This window comes from Tinamus guttatus, unplaced genomic scaffold, assembly GCF_059628265.1.
Source record: "Tinamus guttatus ecotype Peru unplaced genomic scaffold, ASM5962826v1 Tinamus_guttatus_pri_ptg000043l, whole genome shotgun sequence".
In the NCBI taxonomy this organism is placed as follows: domain Eukaryota; kingdom Metazoa; phylum Chordata; class Aves; order Tinamiformes; family Tinamidae; genus Tinamus; species Tinamus guttatus.
The window spans coordinates 1,796,119-1,815,791 of NW_028288577.1; the positions used below are offsets into that span (position 1 = coordinate 1,796,119).

The 19,673-nt window shown below is 45.3% G+C and overlaps 1 protein-coding gene across 1 annotated transcript in view; it reads right to left on the reverse strand.

Moving 5' to 3' along the window:
• Positions 1 to 19,673, reverse strand: part of VMP1 (vacuole membrane protein 1) — a 49,337-nt gene that overhangs the window by 21,097 nt on the left and 8,567 nt on the right. Inside the window, exons 6-7 of the mRNA XM_088536156.1 lie at positions 11,367 to 11,531; positions 7,342 to 7,473 (exon numbers count right to left, since the gene is read on the reverse strand). Coding sequence (XP_088392282.1) covers positions 7,342 to 7,473; positions 11,367 to 11,531 — 297 coding nt within the window. The remainder of the gene's footprint in view (positions 1 to 7,341; positions 7,474 to 11,366; positions 11,532 to 19,673) is intronic.

A 19,673-nucleotide genomic window follows, 5' to 3' on the forward strand; every position in this document is an offset into this window, starting at 1 on the left:
AATGAGCTGCACAGTATTTTGCTTCTTCTGGCTTTCTCTTACAACACAATGGAATCAAACACAACTTATGGGAGAATGACCATTTGTGGTTAGGCAATGAACTCTAGAATTTCAGAGGACTGGGAAGAATTATTAACTCGTTGAAATAACATATTAACTGCAGAAGAGCAGTTTTGAAGAAGTCAGAGAGCTACCTATAGGCTGAGAGGCTACAACATACATCGTAGGGAAGCAGCTGGGGAGCAGCAATGTTTAATGGCCAACAGGGCAGCCTAGAGATGAGAAGAACCAAGACCAAGACGCAGCTGATGGTTGTTGCCTGGTGCAAACAGCTCAATACGAGTGACCAAAGCAGCCACTTTAACCTCTCCTGCATGACACGAAGGTGACAGATCCCACGAGACAGGTAAGGGTCAAGAAAGTGGCGAACGGGAAGAGTCCGTTGGTGGTGAAAGAAAGGTCTACGCTGGGAGAAACCAGGCTGTTAAAACGCACTGGTCAAAGAGGTTTTCAAGCATTTTTCAAAGCAGCTAAGAAAGCAACAGATCCAAGAAAGCACCAATCGGATAACCAGAGAGAGAACGGAAAAGATGCCTAACGTGGGGCCTTCGCAAAATCACACATACGAATAATAAGGCCTAACAGAAGAGCTGTGTTTATTCTCACCATAATCAGATTTAAAAACTGCTCTTTGAAATGAAAGACTTCAGAAGCCGTAGCTAGAGCAGCTATCAGGAGGATGCAAGTTGACTAGCTCTTGATTAGAGAGAATTTTAGCAGTAGGAACCTTAGGTATTTTCCTCATTTCCTGCACCAGTATAAGAACATTTTACTTATATCTCTCACTTCTCTCTTTCTCCAGGACCCTATGGGAAGAACCAGCAAATACATTTTCATAATAAACTCGATCTGAAGTTCACTTCTAAGCTTTTAGATAGTTACAATCCAACACTCTGCATTTGAAAGGGATGTATCAAACTGAACACCTATTACAGAGTTCAGAATATGGATTCTCCGACTTAATGCTGGCATTTTCCCTAGCCAGATCCCAAGCTCTCACTTCCAAACTAGCAATAAAATAAAAGCCCTTTTGCTTCTCACTTTAAGCATAAAGAAATCTTGCAAAGAATAAGACACAATTAAAGGAAACAGTTTGAAGGAAGGGGAAGGAACATGTCATTTCAGAGCCTTATCAGATCCTATAGAGCAGTAGCCCTTTTACCACATCCCCTGCCACCTCTAAGTCTGCTGTGATACTCCTCATCTCAGCTCTGTACAGTAGCAATAAGTGACATGTCCCTTTAACACTTCATAAATGTGTATTGTGGTATGAAAGCGGGAAATACAACTTATTTTTCCTTTGCTTGCTAAGGGACTCCCCTCCGGCCACCTCTTGCGGGAGGCCCTGCAGGGAGCAGATCCTGCTCCGCCGCCGGCTGCTGCGTTTGGCGCGTGAGGAAAGACCTCAGGCTGCCCAGGGGGGTGGCGTGGGCTCCATCCTTAGAGGTTTTCAGGACCAGATGGGATAAACCCCGAGCAACCCGGTCTCATCTCATGGCTGAGCCCGCTCTGAGCAAAAAGAGAGCTTAAAGGATACCTGAGGTCCCTTTTCACCTGATTTTTTTTTCTGGATTCCACTGCTACACATAGGATAGCAGCATCCACATACATATAGTGAAGAATGAAGTAAAACAACCATCTATGCTGCTTCAGCCACTGTCAGCAGAAAAGGCAGCAGTTTTGATTAACCAAACAAAGCAGAGCTAAAGAATATGCTGCTCCTCTGCAAGGACCTTGGAAACCAGGTGAGGAAGAAAACTCACGCACAGGAAAAACATGTACATAAATTAAATGTGGGCAATTTCTTACACAGCTGGCAAATTTTATTTATTTTTTTATACACTAACACACCTTCCAGTGCAGCCTCGCCAGCAGATGTGCAGACCTAAGCAAACCTCTTGCTTCTCCTTGGGAAGTAGCAGAGGTTCCCAGACTACTTAGAGAAGTGGTCTGCATACCAGACTGTCATACAACCGAGAGGTATTTGAACAGCGTCTGGAGCAAGAAAACGAAACAAAGGAAAAATAAATAAAAACCAGAAAAGGATCATTTTCTTGATTGTAATACAAGAATTAGTTTTTATCAGTTATTACGGCTTCCCCTGGCAAACTATTTCTGAAACAGCTCATCCGCCTAAGCTTTTGGCAGTTCATTTGCCTTTCTCAGAACACTGGAGACTTCTTAATTTTACTGTTTTTTCAGTCTTTAATTTATCCTTTATTGTATATAAAATCTTGTATACACCTACTTGTGCACAGACAACTAAACTGTGAGATTAATCTGAGTATCTCAGAATAGTCCTATGTGGAGACATGGGAGAAACAACGCAGATTTATTCCTAAGCAAACATGAAGGCTTTTCTTTTTTTTTTCCCCCTCCAGATACAAAGTTCCTGGAAAAGTTCACTTAAAATATGGAGTGTGTGGGTTTTCTTTCTTTTTTTTCCCCCTCCCCCTGTAGGGATTGCAATTGGGAAGAACTTCCTATCTGCCCTGGTAACAGCAAAACAGCAAGTAGCAGCCTCCATCCAACCGCTGCTCCACAACTGCAGTGCAGAAGCAGCTTGCAAGGTTGGCTCGGTGGGATTCCTCCTCCAAAGGGCTGTATCTGCCCGAAGCGCGAGCTGCGCTACCGAGCAAATTCCTCTGAGCTAACAGCTAAATATTACAAAGCAACCCAGATTTCTTTGGTGGAAGTTACACACTTCCACACTCGGGATTAGCACACACGCTTGAAAAAGGAGTTTTAACAAACAGATGCATCACAAAGAACATTTCTAAGAAGAATGTGAAAAAGTCATCTCCAGATCACCATTAGCAAACGTAGGCACCGCTCGTGGCTGTTTTGCTCCCTTATCTGCTCGCAGGTGTGCAAATGAAGGGAACAAAAGCGCATGAGGCCAGCGCGGAGGTGGCTTGCGCAGTCCTTACTCACAGCCCCTATTGTCACCCGCTGCTGCGTTAACTCTTCAATACCCCTCAAATCCTCCTTACACCACTTTCCATGTTGGCAGCTTTCATCGACCCACTCCAAAGCTTGAGAGAACAGCTGCAAGTTTGATTAATTTTGAATTCACATTTTATCATGGGCCAAGATATAGAGGCAAGAAACTTCCACGAAGAATTTTAACAAACGCACAGGGTAAACTCAGAAGACCCAGCTCCAGCCACCTCCTCCCGGCCTGGCACAATTCATAAAGAGAGGAAGCTGATGAGGAAGGGGGGGGACTGGGAGACAGAGCACGAGAAGTTATGAATGGAATTTGATGCCGGGTTTCAACAAGTTATTTCTGGGAAAAGGAAAGGGGCGGGGGGGGAAAAGAAGTCAAGGTTTTCCATTTATTGTACGTGCCACTTTGCCACTTCCATTTTTGTAACTGCTTCGCAAAAACCTGCCTTGTGGTCTGCTCCGACTTCTTCGTTTCGCCTGCAGAAAACCCTTAAGACCTTTTGATCTGACGGGGCAGCAGCCAGCGAAACCTCTCCAAAAGCAGAGGCTTATCAGATATTAATTATTAGCTTAATTACGGGAGAGACCCACTTTGGCCACCTTGCTTTACCCGGCTAATTAAGTAACGCTCTGCTGATTAGCCCAGGCTAACCCATTCCAGGCGGATGAGGTCAGGGCGTCGTGTCAGAACAGCGCCGGCTCCCGGAGGAGCCGGGCCTGGGTGCGGTGCCGCGCTCCGCTCCGCGCTGGCAAGGAAAAGCCGCACGTTGCGACGTGGGAAAGCGACGCCGCTCGAGGCGCGGGGCCGTGGGCACGGCGAGGAAGATGGTTTCGCCAACGGCCGCTATCGCCAGGCCCATCGGCTTAACCCCTTGGCGGCGGGGAGCCGGCAGCGGAGCAGGAAGCGGCGCGGTGGAAGCCCTGACGCAACGCAAACCGACGCAGTTGCAGCTCGCCTTAATACGAACCCTCTTGAGTCCACGTTGACAAATTCTTTAACAAGCCCTGTGGTTACAGGGAAGCTGGTTTCAGTCTGAGTCACTCCTGTTCAAACAGTTTACTGGAAATGGAGGGGAGGGGGAATTTTCAGAGAAGTCATGTGATGGCCAGACAAACCACAACCAGCGAAGGTTCAGTGGAGTCAAAAACAGGTCCCAGCAGCGCCTGACAGCCAGTGTGCAGAGGACACTCCATCAGCGAGACACGGCTCCGGACACTTCGTGGGGATTTAACCCTTTTCCCGGCTTGTATTCTTCCAAAGGAAGGCAAGGACACAATTGGGAGAGTAAACAAGCAGCAGTAAACTGATAGTAACGCAGGCAACTAGGAAATATTTTTGCAGGGAAATCTGGCTGCAACAACCCTGCACAGAAGGAGGGCCTGGTGTGTTATACATTAGTTCTTAAATATATGCCACTTACTGAATCCAAACACTTATGGTCATTAAGGATTAGATAGACAAAGATACTGCTTACTTTCTCTCAGGAAACAGCACCGTGATACAGCTCAGGCCCACACACTGCACACTATCACTAAGTACTACGAGGAAAGCTGGCAGAAAGCTTCATTTTCACCAGAAACCTCTATCAGCTTTAAGAGTTTCAGCATGACACAGGGATGGGAAAATACTCAGCAATCAGCAACTCTGGAACTGGCAGAAAGCAGAGCCCCTGCACATGCGTGCGCGCAGGCACGAAACGGAGCAGAACTATGCGTGCCCTGTGTTATTAGCAATGTGCTGCCCTAGCACTAAGGAGCAGATTCACTTCCCCTAATTGCGAGGTTGGTTTGAGCTAGAGATATTCCCCATCACTAAAGGGGAGCTCTGAAGGAAAAACGAAACGCTCTGCAACGGGGCCACCGCGATAGCATTTACGACATCCATCATTTTTTAAGTACAGCGCTAAGCAGGACCAGATCGGCCCGGGCCGCTGCGTTTCTGTCGCACGCTGGGCGCTGCATTGTGTGGAGCCCGGAGGAGCAGAGCGCCCCGCGCGCAGCCCACGCTGCCCTCAGACTCTTCAAAGCAAATAAGATTTTACTTAGTGCGATTTTGAATGGGACACTAACCCTTTAAGCTGTTCCGTGCTTCTAATTTCCGCACCCCCTGTTTTTTTTTTTTTTTATTATTATTATTTAATCAAAGCACGGTGCTAGGGAGCACACATTCCCCCTCGCAGACCACTCGGGCTAGATGTTACATTCATAGCCTATTCTCACCATAGAGGATCCTCATCTGTTTCTCAAAATTACCATTGTTTCTGAGGCACAGCAGCAACAAGCCTGCTAAACAAAACACACGCAGGCAGAAACGTCAGGCCGCCTGGCTTTGCCTCGTAGGCACAGAGCACTGGAGAGGGGAGCTATTCAAAATCCAACACACCCAAGTTCAGGCTTCTCAGAAGCACGGCATGAAGACAGACCTTTATGCTGAAAGGGGGCCTTCTATCACTTGACGTCAAACATTTGTAGTGGTCTCTGTGGCATGAGACACTTGACACATCCCCTCTTTTCTTAAGCAGACTGCTCAAATTTTTGCAGAGTGGGAGATGCTGAGACAGGCAATGAAAACTGTTATTAAACGATTTAAAAATAGACTTTATAACTCCTCATGAAATAGCAACTACGGAGCCAATAGTGATAAGTTATGCTTATGATGCTGGGATTTACTCAAGGTCATAGGAACAGGCAAGCCTGTCTCCCACAGACATCTAGCAAAAACACGATAGAAGCCAAAAGCAAGAAGGAAGTCATATTTGCAAGTGGAAAAAACTGAACTGTCAGTTTTATGAGTGCAATACAATTTAATCGGATTGTCAAAGCCTCATGTTAAGAGGGTTTTATAGAAACCAAACCACAAGGGTAGTTTAAAGATTTTTTTTCTGGCCATCCCTCCACAAAACAACATGTTTCAAATCCAAATTCAGTTTGCCAAGAGAATAAAATCAAAAGTACTGGTAAAAAACACCATCATGTTTCTTAATTAATTACACAACACCACTTGTTTACAAAGGATAGTCAATACAGTTGGCTATAGCTTTGGCCTGTCCTGACAGATGCTCTCTAGCAAAAACTTTTGTGCATTACAGAAACCACCTCTGGCTGCTCCCAGGCGTACAATTTGCTGGGAGTTTCAGTGAACAGAGCTAGCATTTCAGCTCTGAAGTCAAGTATTTGATTGATTTGGGGTATTCTTTTATTCAGACTTTATTTTTATACAGTTGGGGATTACTTCACAAAACAAATACTGTCAATAGGGCAAAGATCAATGCCTTTTTTTTTTTGCCAAAGCATCTTTAGAATTTAGAAGATAATTTACTATTTACATTAGCAAAAAAACCCTTTGGGACTATCTGATAGGTTCTCATGAAAACAGGTTTTTGTATTAGGTTTACTATGTAGGATTAGTATTGCCATATTACCAGATTGCACCAAATGCTCACAAGTCAACTGCTCTTTTTTGAGAGAGTGCCAAAGAAAAGAAAGAAAAAAAAAAAAGAAATAAATATTTGTATCAAGAAAACACCCTGGCAGGAGTTTGGTAAGTTAAAAGACAGCTTTGCTGGTAAATAGCATCTGCTGTTTTTTTCATGGCAGTCTCATGACCCACTTTGGTTTTCATAGACAAAACAAGAGTTAAGAAGGAAAAATATAGAAAAGAAATTCAGTGGTGAAAAGCTTGAGGAAATTATGTTCAACTTCTTTTAAAATACAGCGAATAACTCCTGACCTGAATAAAAGTCATCAACAGTAATATCTAATAGATCAGCATTGGCTGCAAAATAAGCTGTAATGCAAGCAGTATCATGAAAACAAGTAACAAGAACAACAAAAAGGGATTCAGAGCAGTTTGGCTGCATTTTCACACCAGGAAAAATATGTTTCCTCAGGCTGATGAATGGGTCATGCTCCAGCCCTACAGGCTGGTAAAGGCAAGGAAGGTAAATGTCATCTTGAGGGGACAAACTGGATGAATGAGGTTTTAAATTCAGCTATTTTATAATCATGCTTATTATATGAGCAGCTCCTCAATCACTAATTTGTTAGCCCACTTTGAACCTACCTCTGTTGTTCTGCTCTTGAAAGTTTAGAACAAAACAAAATGGCATTTGTACCAAATACTTTGGCTCTATGCCCCTCAGGAAGCTACCCTGCTATCCTGGTGTGATGACAGGTATCTCTGTGCAGCAGAGGATCTTCTCCCACCCTGGGGAAGTCCCCCCTGAAGAGGCACCAACTTTTTTTGGCCCGTTCCCCATTTCACGGGAGCAGAGATTGATTCCCTCTGGTTTGCCCTGTGCTTTGAGTGCGGCTGTTTTGCACTGTTCTTACTTGTGCAGTCTCTGCATGTTCCAGCATCTCCTCGAATTCCTGGTACTCCTCATCATCAGGTTCAGCACCAGAGAGCCGGGCCGCCCGCGCCATGAAGTATGGAGGCAGCTCTCCTATGGCTGTGCCCGCACCCTGGGGAAAGAGTAATTCTGATTTAGTCTCGTGCATGCACTAAAATAAGCCCCGTGACACGCGCAGTCCCTCGGACACCTCAAGTGATGAGAGGCCGTGAACACGCAGCATGTTATCCCTGCCAGAGCAGCTGCTTCCTAAAGCCTCCTTTGACCTACCAGGATCAACTCCGCCTGCTTTCAAACACAACACGGTCCCTTTGAAACGTCTCCCCTTTTCCAGCCCCCCACGCCTCATGATTTTTGGCCTAATTGGGCTTTTCTCAGCCCGAGCTGCGGGGCCGCGACGGCGCGGGCGGCCCAGGAGGCCGCGGCTCGGCCTGCGCTCCGCCGCGCTCCCTGACTCAGCAGGGCCGCGCGCTCCCCCCGCGCCGGACGCATCTGCCGGCATGTGACGGGCCCGGCTGCCTCGGAAGAGCCGGGAAGCCCTCCCGGAGCCCGGGCTGTCACGGCCCCGGCTCGTGTGGTCACAAGACTTCGGCGCAACCGGTTGGGAGAAAAAAACAGGCTCGTTTTGCTACAGCTGCGAGCAAGGAAAATAAGGTTGAGCAAAGCTTCGGCTCCCTCTAAAATGGAAAAAAAGGCAGGCGAGGGAACCCGAGATGAAAGCACGGCTCCTTTTTCACCACAGGAAAATTATATTTGTTTTCTCAGGACATCAAATGACTCATCTCAGGCTTGTGGGTAAATGCAGCTTTAACTTAACCAAAAAAAAAAAGTTAAGATTGAACATATGGATAAACAGAGGCTAATGAAACAGGAACTTGGATTAGACTCAAAATGGTTTAAATATAGGACAGGTAACAGCACAATAGTTGGGTGCCACGCTGGAAAAGTGCTAAAACTTCGCTCCGTGCAGATGGCTTTTCTTTCCTGGGGTCGGGAGTGAGTAACAAAAGCTTTTCTATTCCTTTGAAGCAGCGTTAAAGTTTTTCAGCTTCCTTTGTTGCAGTCTGATTCACAGCTGCATGCGAGGGAGAATTCCAGCTGCTGCTGCCTCTACCCCGAATCCACAGGTTGGTTTTCAAAACTGTTAAATTCCCAGCATACAAAACACAGCCTCACATGTTTATCCCCTTGTTTTCCACAGAAGAAACAAATTTAAACAAACGCAGCAAGCTGAACATCACTCATCTGCCTATTTCTGGCACCAGGAATGATAAGGGTGAGAACAGTAGCGACAGCGCTGCAGAAAAATTAACTTGAGGTTATGTTCTTAGGGTGATGTAAGAACAAAAAGTCACATTGCTACTCAGGCCTCTGCCAATTTGCTTTGGCTTCACTCTGTTAACTGAGGAAGAGGTTCGCATGTGTGCACAGGACATGAACTTTCTTTAAACGGGCTAAGTCACATGCTCACTATTACAAAACTTTTCAGAAGCGCAGAAAAATCATATGATTTCATGTCTGTTGGAGATAGGTTCCTTAAGCTCACAAAAAATAAAAAACAATCAACCCAGGGATCCTACCCAGTAACTATTTAACTGCTTTTTGTAAAATTAGCTGTCAGTTTTCACCAGTTAACTTAAGAGATTCTCTAGACTAACAATGAATTGGAAAACCAAGCGCTAATCAAAATTCTTTTGCACTAATACGTTCAGAAAAGGAAACTGGGAAATTACTCCACTAGAAAGAGTCTTTTAAACAAATTTTATCTTGGGAAGGACACAGGCTGCCTGTTCTGCTAATCCCATGCAATTAAATATTTTTATTCTTTCCCCTTATTTCTTGTAAAAATAAATAAATAAATAAAAAACACACACACAAAAAGCTGCAACGCATTAAAAATGTAGGGCACTATTGAATTCCTTGTCCCCGTGGGATGGAAGGCTGTGAAAACTGGCATACACCTAACTGATTGTTTCAGAGAGTCCTTCTGCAGGCCAGGACTGGTGGAGCCAAATTTTATAGTGATTTAAAAAGCATCATTTCTGTTTCACCTAATAATTCCTTCGATACAGGGATATTTAATCCTAGTAACACTCATTATCAACAAAAACAGCTATCACTGACATGCAGGGGACTAGTAATGCCTTTTAATCTCTGGAATAAAACTGTACCTGGTTTAAGTTGGCCGAAACAGCTGCTAATGTTTTTGTGATCTGAATCAACTCCCTTGTGCAGATAAATCCCTGCATTTGAGCCTTGCAGGATACTTAGCCTGGGCTGCTTTATAGCCAGGAATCTGCAAGTCCCTACTGGGACCTTCCTGCTTTCACCCTAGCACATGAAAATGCCTATTACTACCACCCTCCTGCCTCCTTTCAAACAGTCCAGGAGATTGGCCAGGTTTTATTCTGGAATGACACATAATTTCACTGTACAAATCTAAAGGAAACAGGACATCGGTGCTACTGCAGCAGCTCCTCACAGGGCTCCATGTGCTGCATTAGCAGCACTTCTGCATATACCTAATAACTCTTTTTCTTTGGAGTGTATCCAGTGGTTATCAGAGAAATTCATATTTTAGGTCTAATTAGAAGTTGCTGGTTTCAATGAAAAAAGTGAGCTGATACAGCTATACACAGACTAGGAATTAATTTATCCCTGGTTTCAATTTGAAAGGGAAAAATAATTCAAATTAAAATCTTTTAGCAACAAATTGAGCTGCAAAAATCACTTATCTGCTTTCCTTTCTGGAAGTCACCTGCTTTTCAGTAAGGGGACATTTGCTTTAGAAGTGACAGAAGCAAGGGGAAGTTCCTTCAACAGTTTCCACAAAATGTGAACTGGAATTAGGACAAAAGAAACATACTGGAAGCAGCAGCAGCAGTTGCCAACTTGATTTGGCTTACAGGAAATTAGCAGGCAATGTTTATGTACTCATGAAACATTCCAAGAAAGCATAACATTGCAGTAGACACCATGGGTAGACAGAGGATGCTCCCAAGGGAAGCGTCAGTGGAGACAGAGTTCAGTGAAAAGGTAGCGGATGGGGATTCGAAGAAGAGAGGAGAGAAAGGGGGGAAGGACACTGAGCAGCCTGGCTTGCTCTTTTCCCCATCCTGAACCAACAAATACAGCTCAAATGCAGGATGGAAGGTGCTGTCTGCTCCCCCCTGGGACTCCTTACTGCTTCCAGCGACACAAGCCTGCAATGCCTGCAACTGTGTTAATTCATTCCTGAACTACTTCATTCTCAGCGTTCACTTATTTCAGCTGCCAAGGATTAAGCAATGGGTGTTTACCCCGAGTTGCATTTTTGTTTTGCAACCCCAGAAACCTAAGTGTAAATGCTATTTTTATTACTCCAGTCTTCATTAAACAAACTCAAGCAGAAGGAGGGAAATAAAAAAGGGAGTTTGCATTTATGGTCTTATAAATACTTGTACCAAAGTCAGTTATCTCTATCCATGTACCAAGCATTCAGGTAATTCTGTCCTCTAATTAGAAAAAGTGATTTATTTTATTATTATTATTTTTAAATGTTACTTTGCTTCCTGAGATGGCTATAACCTGCTTTTGCTGTTAATACAAACTATAGGCCCAAAATCTTTGAAATTATTTAATGCTTAACTGTATGCAGTGTAAGACCTGACAGTTGCAACATCACTTGGGACGCAGACACCCTTTCTAGGTGTTACCTTTTGCATCAAGCATCTCAAAGTACCTGGGTGCCTCCTACTACCCTTTAGAAGAACAATCTGTCTGCAGCTGATAAAAGAAGGCTTACTATTTATCACTTTCCTTTAAGGGCTATTGAAAGTATACAGAACTAGAATAGACAAGGATGTTCAGGACAGTAAGTTCACATTGCAGATATACACATTATTGTTAGCAGTGTAGACCATCATTATTTTACCAATTTCAGCTTTTTATTTTTTTGTGCATTTGTGTACACAGTAATTAAATGCATGTATTAAGACTACGTAAGTTTTAGAAATGAAAGCTTACCCACATGCAGGCTTCCAGCCTGACTTTTGAGATGATAGCCCATAAGGAGATGGATCCTTCGACCTCCTCATCAGGGCAGATGATTTGATCCGGGTAAGGTGGCTCAGGAAAATTAACTGAATTACATTCATAGGCAGCAAGAGTAACTGATGCAATGTGTGGGCCCTAAAAGAGACACAAGTAATTTCATAAACATTTAATGTTAGTTTAAATAAGAGTTAAAACTAAAAGCACGTTTTTCTCTGATGCAAGGAACCTAGGTTAAAATTTAGTGTTTCTTACTTGCAATTTTAATTATTCATGTTAGAGGGTGGAGGTGATTTAAGTTTTATGCCAAAAGAAGTTTTGGATGACTGGGACCTCATGCCATCTCACTGCAGTCCTTCATTATCTCTGGCTCTTTCTCCTCAAATCAGAAATCCAGTAATCCTTTAGTGTTGCTTAATCTGTGTCAGTTGTTCCACGCATCCAAGAAAGTGACTTTATTGCCATTTGCTAAAGATAGTTTGAAATGTAAGTCAAAGCCTAAGTGTTGTTTAAATGTCATGCAAGTGAATTATGTATATGCTCCCTTTTGCAATAAAAGATTTTGGGGACAGACGTCAAAAAAAACAAAAACAAGGAGAAAAAGAAAAAAAGTTCAGCAAACACATCCTCAAAATTTTTCTACAGGAATTGAAGTGCTCTATGCTTAAAAAGCCTGGAAGAATTGCCATTATTTTAATACAAAAGTTAAATAATTCAAATAGACTCTACCTTGAGCAATAGATACTGTAGCTAAAAAATAAATCACATAAAAAGTTAAGTGACTTTATTGGGGAAGGAGGGAAAGTACTGAGCTAAACTTTATTTTCATAAAGTTTCAATTTCAATAAATTGTAAAAAAAATATATTTACATGCAGGGCAAAAATTGCTCAAACTTTAACTTCTGCTATTAATTATTTGGTGTATTTACTTGTCATCTTGGGAAACATATCGTCAACAATTTTCTTCTAATTTTTTTTCCCTTCAAATGAGTCACAGTGTATTATACCAGTAAGGAAGCCCGATACCCTCCCCTCCGCCCCCAAACCAAAACTAAATTCATCCACTGGATTTACCTAATGACATTGATGCTGTAATTTATTTAATGGCCGTGAAACAAGAGTGTTGAAAACCTGTCACATTTTTTTGTATGACAGCTGGGCCTGCCGTTGTCACACATAAACCATCGCACAACCGGTGACAGGCAGACTGCTCTGATACCAAGCAAACTCTTACTTATTCTGGGCGGCTTTACAGGAACAAGTGCACTGAGAAGTATTTTGGGTATAGATGAAGATCTATAATGCAGCACATTGACATGATAAATTAGGAACATCAAACGTTAATTAATGTAAAACTAAGAGTGGCGCAGAAGCTGATACACCCAAAATGCATTTTATAGGTCTCTATGGCAATGGGTTTCATTTTTACTACTTGTAGTAAGGCAGTGCCTGTCCCAAACAGCTCCATCTCCAAATCACATGTTCACTTTAGTCATAGGGGCAGAGCAAAGAGACTTTCCTAAAATTGTAGAGCAAGCTTAGGCAAACCCGGGAACCTCTTTCTCCATCACAGTCTAAAGCTTCAAAGAGATTTAATCCTCTCCAACAGCTAACACAGGGGAAGAGCAGATCCCTCCAGCCCTGCCTTCCGGCTGCAGAAACATCCGCAACCTGTTCCTCTCGGACGGGAGATTTGCATGGAGGAAATCCCCACGTACGCGAGGTGCGAGCGACCATTTCGGAGGGTGCCGCGCGGGCAGCGGCGAGACGACGTGCGAATCAAGAAGTTGGGCGTTTCGGTTCCACAAACCCGGGAAGAGCGACCCCGCGGCAGCGTGACTACAGCCAGCTGCGCGAGGAGGCTGTTACTTTCAGTTTTATGGGAGTAGGAGACACCTATAAAATGCTACCGTAGCAAGGAGGCCCTCAGGTCCTTGCATAGCTTCAGCCGTGGCGCTACCAGTGTCGCTTTCCAAAGGGCACGCGGGCCGTGGAAAGAGGCCCAGGTGCTCCCAGGAGAGGAAAACCTCCTTTTTAGCCCAGCAAGCAACTGCAAAGTGCCTATGAGTGACTGCTGACAGGCAGCAATCCCCTCTGCCTTGCAGGAGCCACTGGCCACAAGCAGTTCCTCGCACTGTTGGCATCCTCGAGATGGCTTTTAACGGTCCTGAAATGGCCCTCCTGCTCACAGAGCTCTCCCCAGGTCTCGGCAAATATCTGCAAAAAGATTTTCTTTCTTTTTAAACAGCAAGTAGCATCTAACGGAAAAAAAAAAAAAAGCATTTCGCAAAGCAGCTGTAAACAGCCAAAAGGCCACCTGAAGATTAAGCCGGCTGAACATAACTCTTCCACTGCAATGTAAACAATCCTATAATGGAAAATAAAAAAGCTGGAGTTATGGAACCCACAGAAGCTGCATTTTAACTGTAATAAGAATTAAGGCATAAGCGGCTCGTTCGGAGCGCTGGGGCGGGAGCGGGGCCGCGCTGCCTTCCCCACATCTGCTTTTGCTCTCGACCGGCCGTCCCCAAGGCCGCGGTTAGCCGGCACCTCGCGGAACAATAGCTGGCTCAAGGGTAGCAGGGCTGCCACGGCGGGGAAGGGAAAAATAAAGGAGTGGGAAGGTCTCCGGGTGTTTCGTAAGGGCCACTCTGCTTTAGACCTCGCAAGAGGGTTTAGCTGGGAGGGGAACAGGGAAGGGACTTCGTTGGGAGCTCGGGGCCACCCCCGGAAAGCCCCAGGCCGTCGGGGCTCAGGTGGTTTCCGTACCCTCCTCACTGAGTCAGGAGGCCTAAGTCACAAATGATTTTTAATCCTCTTTGCAAACAATCCTCCGCACATCTTGCTCTCCTCCTCTGCCCGGAGCCACAGCAAACACTCACCCTTGGAGGGCTTTCCCTCTCTTGGCTCCGTTTACTTCAACCACTTGAGAAAAACTCAAAAGGTTTCCCCACCCCGAGCCTTGCTGCAGCTCTACCTTTAAAAGGGCATTTGCAAAATTACCTCAAACCTGCCAGGCCAGACAATAAACACCCAAAACAGCCAGTTTAGCAGCCGCTCTGCTCACCAAACTGAGAAGCGCTACTGAAATTCGCAGCATGCGAGATCCCAAACACCAGCTATCCTCCCCTTGCCTGCAAGGAGTTCTCTCTTTTTCCCTTTTAATTGCAGGAGGCAAGAAGAAATTGAGAAATATTGTGCTGACTCGAGTGAGGAGCATTTGCTTGCCACGACGGACGACCAGCAGGAGCCTGTGGTTCGGCTGGAATGCGATTTGTTGGAAGTATCTGTACAATTTGCAAATCAAACAAGACAAGAGCTGGTCATGAAGAGCAGCTCGACATCCATCTCTTTTTTGGCAATAGTAATTTAGGGGGCTTTGTAAATCCCTATCTACACAACCCTAATATCTTATGGAAGGCACCCATGAACTCTTGAACTCACCATCCCTCGGTGAGTTTTTAGTTCAGCCATCACCTTAGAGTCCACATACTGCTAATCTTTAGAAACACATTGCTTTAAATGCAGTATTCCAAGATTTCTAGAAGGCACAAATTTTTATTTATAGATTGTGCTTGGAATTTCATAGGTCACACTTTGAAAATCACCAGTGGAAGTAAGAAAAGAACACAGAAACAGGCACACGCAAAAAAGTTAAGCAGAACCCTTAAAAACACGTCATTATATATAATTATTATAACAGGAAAAAAGGGAAAATGATTGAATACCCATTTAAAAAGCTGTATTTTCACACTATTAATCATTTTGCCCATCTAGACTGAAAAAATTATAGCTGTAAATAACCTCAGTATCAAATGTTTTTTCACATGACATTCACTCCACTGAAGCGATACTAGCACTACAACAAATTCAGAAATATAAGATGTTAAAATTAGATGTAAGATATAATTTTAGACTGGCTCTAATTTAGAAGTATTTCAGAGAAGCGCGATACGTCTGCCAGCACTGAACTCATTGCTGGGCTTAATGCACTTAAAAAAAAAAAAATAAAAAAAAAAATAAAGGTTTTCCCCCATGGACACAACTTTTTACACCGGGTTCAAGACTCAACCCTTCCATGGGGTGAACCATGTCGTTCTGTATGTGATTAAGATAAATCGGAAAACCAAGAGCTTGCTTCTCATGGGAAACATCCTGCGAGCGCTCCTCCAGGCCGCGACTCATCTCATACTTCTCTCTGAAGTCACTGCAGCTCTCAAGAACGCAACACCAGCTCGCAGCACCTTTTTATCGTCAGGAGCAGCGGGCAACTACCTCCAAAGAAAACTGTTCCATGGTTAAAAGGAAAAAAGCTGCAGCTGGAAGTGGCCGATAAAAACATCAATCTAGTCCGTGTTATGAGAGATTAAAAGTCTTGTGATTTCTATAGTGTCTGGTTTGCAGCACAGGCTGTAAAATGGTGGCTCTGAATACGAAGCCTGTACCCAGAGCATCCTTAAGTGACACAAATGCATCAAGCAGCCGGGGCTAGTTTTAGCACCGTGGCATTTCAAGCTGGGTATTAATTTTATGATCATGTGTCTATTCCCCCTTCAGTCAAGTCTTCCCCCACCACATAGAGCTGCTGGAAATTCCAAGCGATGAGCAACAAGCTCTGAATATGACTGCACCAGAGTCACCAGGGGAGCCAGCACGTGGCATCACCAAACAGACAACAGGGCCACGTTGCTACTTTGAGGAGTAAAATGCAAAGCAAACATTTTATAAAGTTATGCCCAGGCTATTTTCCATAGAAGCAGTCACGCAACTCATGTGAGGCAAAGACACGACTGAATGAATCTAATTCTGTAGTCTGGGGCTGGCAGAGGACAGAAATAATCTGCTAGCATCATCTCCTGGCCCTTCACTGGCCACCAGCTCGTTACTGAGAAATAAAGCACAGAATGTATTCAAATGGACACTAGTTGTGGTGACTGGCTTCAATGCCTTTAATTAAGAGTCCATCTTGCTCTGTTGTCCCTACCTGCAGCCTGGGTGTGTTGGCAGGAATGTGGGGAGAAAAACATAATGTGGCCACTCAGAGTCAGGTAGCAGAACCAGGATGCCAAAAGCAGATTAGGAAAACAAGGTGTCAGCTTCTGAAAGGCAAAGTCCATCAGCCTTTATAAGGAGGAAGATGGCAGGATGCTTACTTAGTACAACATCTTCTCCCTCTGGTGCAAATTCAGAGCGCTACTCCTGGCCAGGATGCTCAATGCAGTTTAAATCTGAATGCACCACTTTTTCGCAGACTTTTGAAAAGCCCGAGGGTGGCTAACCTTGCACAGATGTAGGTGCTTCTCCTCAGCTGTTTATTACCACAGCTCCCCTTTTAGATAAACCGTCCGGCCTCTGACGTCCACGCGCCGAGCAGCACCGCGGGCCATATTTGGAGCTCGCAGTCCCACCGTGCGGGGCTCTGACTCATGAGGTCCAGCAGCTCGTGGTGGGGCAATACAAGAGGTTATTGCTTCCAGCTGTCCCGCCGGCGCTTCCCACCCTCGGAGTGGGGCAGCGGCACCGGCGGCGTCGGCCCCGCGCTTCCCAGGCGCGCGCCGCTCCGACCACCACGGCTTTGGATTCCTGGAACCCCCCAAAGGGAACGGGCCTTGGGGCTCAGCGCGCGCTCACACCCTCGGCTGCGGCTGTCAAAGAGGTTATTGCCTCCAGTTTAATCCACCGGGATGTAAACCAGAGGCTCTGGGCTCATTCTTTGTGTATACCTACTGCCATTTGACACACAAAACAACAACGAAGGCACTTAGAGGGATTTAGACTCTTAATGAGCTGTTTTTCCCTTGAAAATATCATTTTTAGTGTCATGTTTGTTAAGTACAAACAAGCCACCAGAAGATTTAAGGAACACCCAGGTCACACACCCACCAGGCAGCCCCATGGAGTTAATCCACAGACCCTTCCAGCTCGTCACGTTATCAACGCAGGAGCTCCCATGGGAATGTGGGCAGGAGCTCCCACCAGGAGATAGCAAAAAAACGATCGCTTCAAGTTATGTGTTGATTCAAGTATTCCAGGATGTTCCAGCTCATTGTAAAAACCCTAGGACAGCTACAGGAAGTAGGTTTAAAGGCACGAAGAAAACAAATGAAAGCACCACAAAATCCTCACACAGGCGGGCTCCGTTTCAACCTATTTTAGAACAAATTCCAGCCTTCTGGACCCACCGTGTGTTTTTCCTTCTTAGCAACATTAACAGCAGTAAGCTGAGCAGAGATATTATCCCCAGTTGCTCTTTGGCTCAGTTTTTTTATGATTGCGAACTGACATGTGAAGAATGATACAGGCTGGTGACAAGGACTCCCCTGTGCAGGGGAACCCCGGGTGGGAAGGGACAGGGGGGCTGCAGCGCCCAAGGGCCGCTCCGCTTCCGACTCCCACGTCTTCCTCCACCCAAGGAACCTGCCGTTTTCTGCATTGTTCATATTCACTTTGAATGATCCACCTTAACAGGGCAAAACTTCTGAAGCTGACAGTCACTGGGGAAAACACTCCTGGATTAAAGTCATAAATAAATAGAAAAAAAAAGAGAACAAGTTCTGTGGGTTTCCAAATTATTATGCATACTTCAGAAAACTAGAGTAAGCCTTATGACTTTTTTCTTTGTTTTTTTAAACCACTTGTGTAATTTTATCACGAGTCTCCTTACAAGTTCAGTGTCAGCACCTGGAAATAGATAACAACAAAGGAATCACATTCAGTTTAAAGAAAAAAGAAAGTTTTCACTAGTCCTGGCTGGAAAAAGGGTGTGTAGTTGTTTTTTTAATGATTTACATTGAAAATGTTTTTTGGAAGAGCTAGCGGGCTCACTATTGCACAAAGTGTCCAGATATTAAGTCGGATTTTAAGCTCCTAACCTCAACTCGGTTCACACGGGGCCACAAGGACTCACTAGCCGGGGCAAGCAGGGGACCTCTCACCAGCACCCAACACCGCGGGCAATTCAGAACAAGAGCGTGACCCTGACCCCAGGCACCTTTCCAAAGAGACCCTGAGTTTTCCATTCCCTTCTCTTTAAGGGCAGTTTTCTGCTCCTTTTCCTCAGCTGAGGTCACTGCCCTGCTCTCCCTCTGCTGCAGGGCGCTCCTCCAGGAAGGATTTGGTGACAACCGCCACACGTTGACGCTTCCGAAAAGACCCGCGTTCCGAGCTCCGCGCGCGCCAGGGACCTCCTCAGCCGCTGCTCCCCCCGGCTCCGTGAGCGAGCCGAGATCCACACGTGAAACACACGAGCGCCAGGAGCCAAGGGCAGCTCTGACCGTCGAGGAACTTGCTCCCATTCGCGCCTTGACACCGGGGACCGCAAAGCAGATCGGCAGCAAAGGGGCATTGCCCACCCGCTCCGTGACGGGCGCCGGCGGCGTTCGCTCGCCGCGAGAGGAACTGCACACAACGGCGAGGCCGCGCGCGGCCCGGCGGGGACACGGGCGGCCCAGCGCTCCCTCTAGTGTCCCCCGCGCGGGCCCTGCCTCTCCTACCAGTATCCAGAGCTCTCCGCGGGCTGCAAGCGCGACCAATTCAGACGAGGCTTCCTCAGGGCAAGGAGGTGATTCCTGTCATTGCATTTTAACACGCCACCAATACAGGAGGAACCATTTCGCCATCGGAGGAGGAAAACACCTGTGTCTGGCTAAACATCATAGAGTCATTGATCGTAATAGTTTTATTTCCTGCAGAACCACACTGTGATTGCCATTTTTTTTTAATAGCGTTGTTTTTAAAGGATTGTGAAAAACCTTTAATGGACTTGAAGAAAATAAGCCAGCAGACTTGTTTTAAAAGGGGGCTGAATAAGAAGGGTTGCTGGAAGGGTGGCCCGCAGCTCCGCACTGGAGACCTCCCCTATGCCACCTCCTCAGCTCCGGGGCACATTGGGGCAAGTGAGGGAATCCTCTCCTCAAGGGCCACATGAAATTTTACATTTATGGCTGGTTAAAGCTAAGGAAGCAGCATTATACCAGGAGCCACTGCAGCCAACCATGTTTAGACCCTTTCTATCATATAGGAAGCTCTTGAGCTGCAAAAATATTAATAAAAAGCCTATGATCAAACTAACAAAGCCAACTTCTGCCTCCTACACCAAGACGCACACAGCATCCTGATGCACCCAGTGAGCAACAAAAGCCCAAACTGAGGCTGCTTTAGCTTGGAAAACCTAATTCGTGCAAAACAGCCCTCTCCACATACTCTGCACTCAGCTGAGCCCAGGAATCTCTCCTCAAAGTTGGATTCACATCACTCCAAAAAGCAACGGGCACAAGAAGT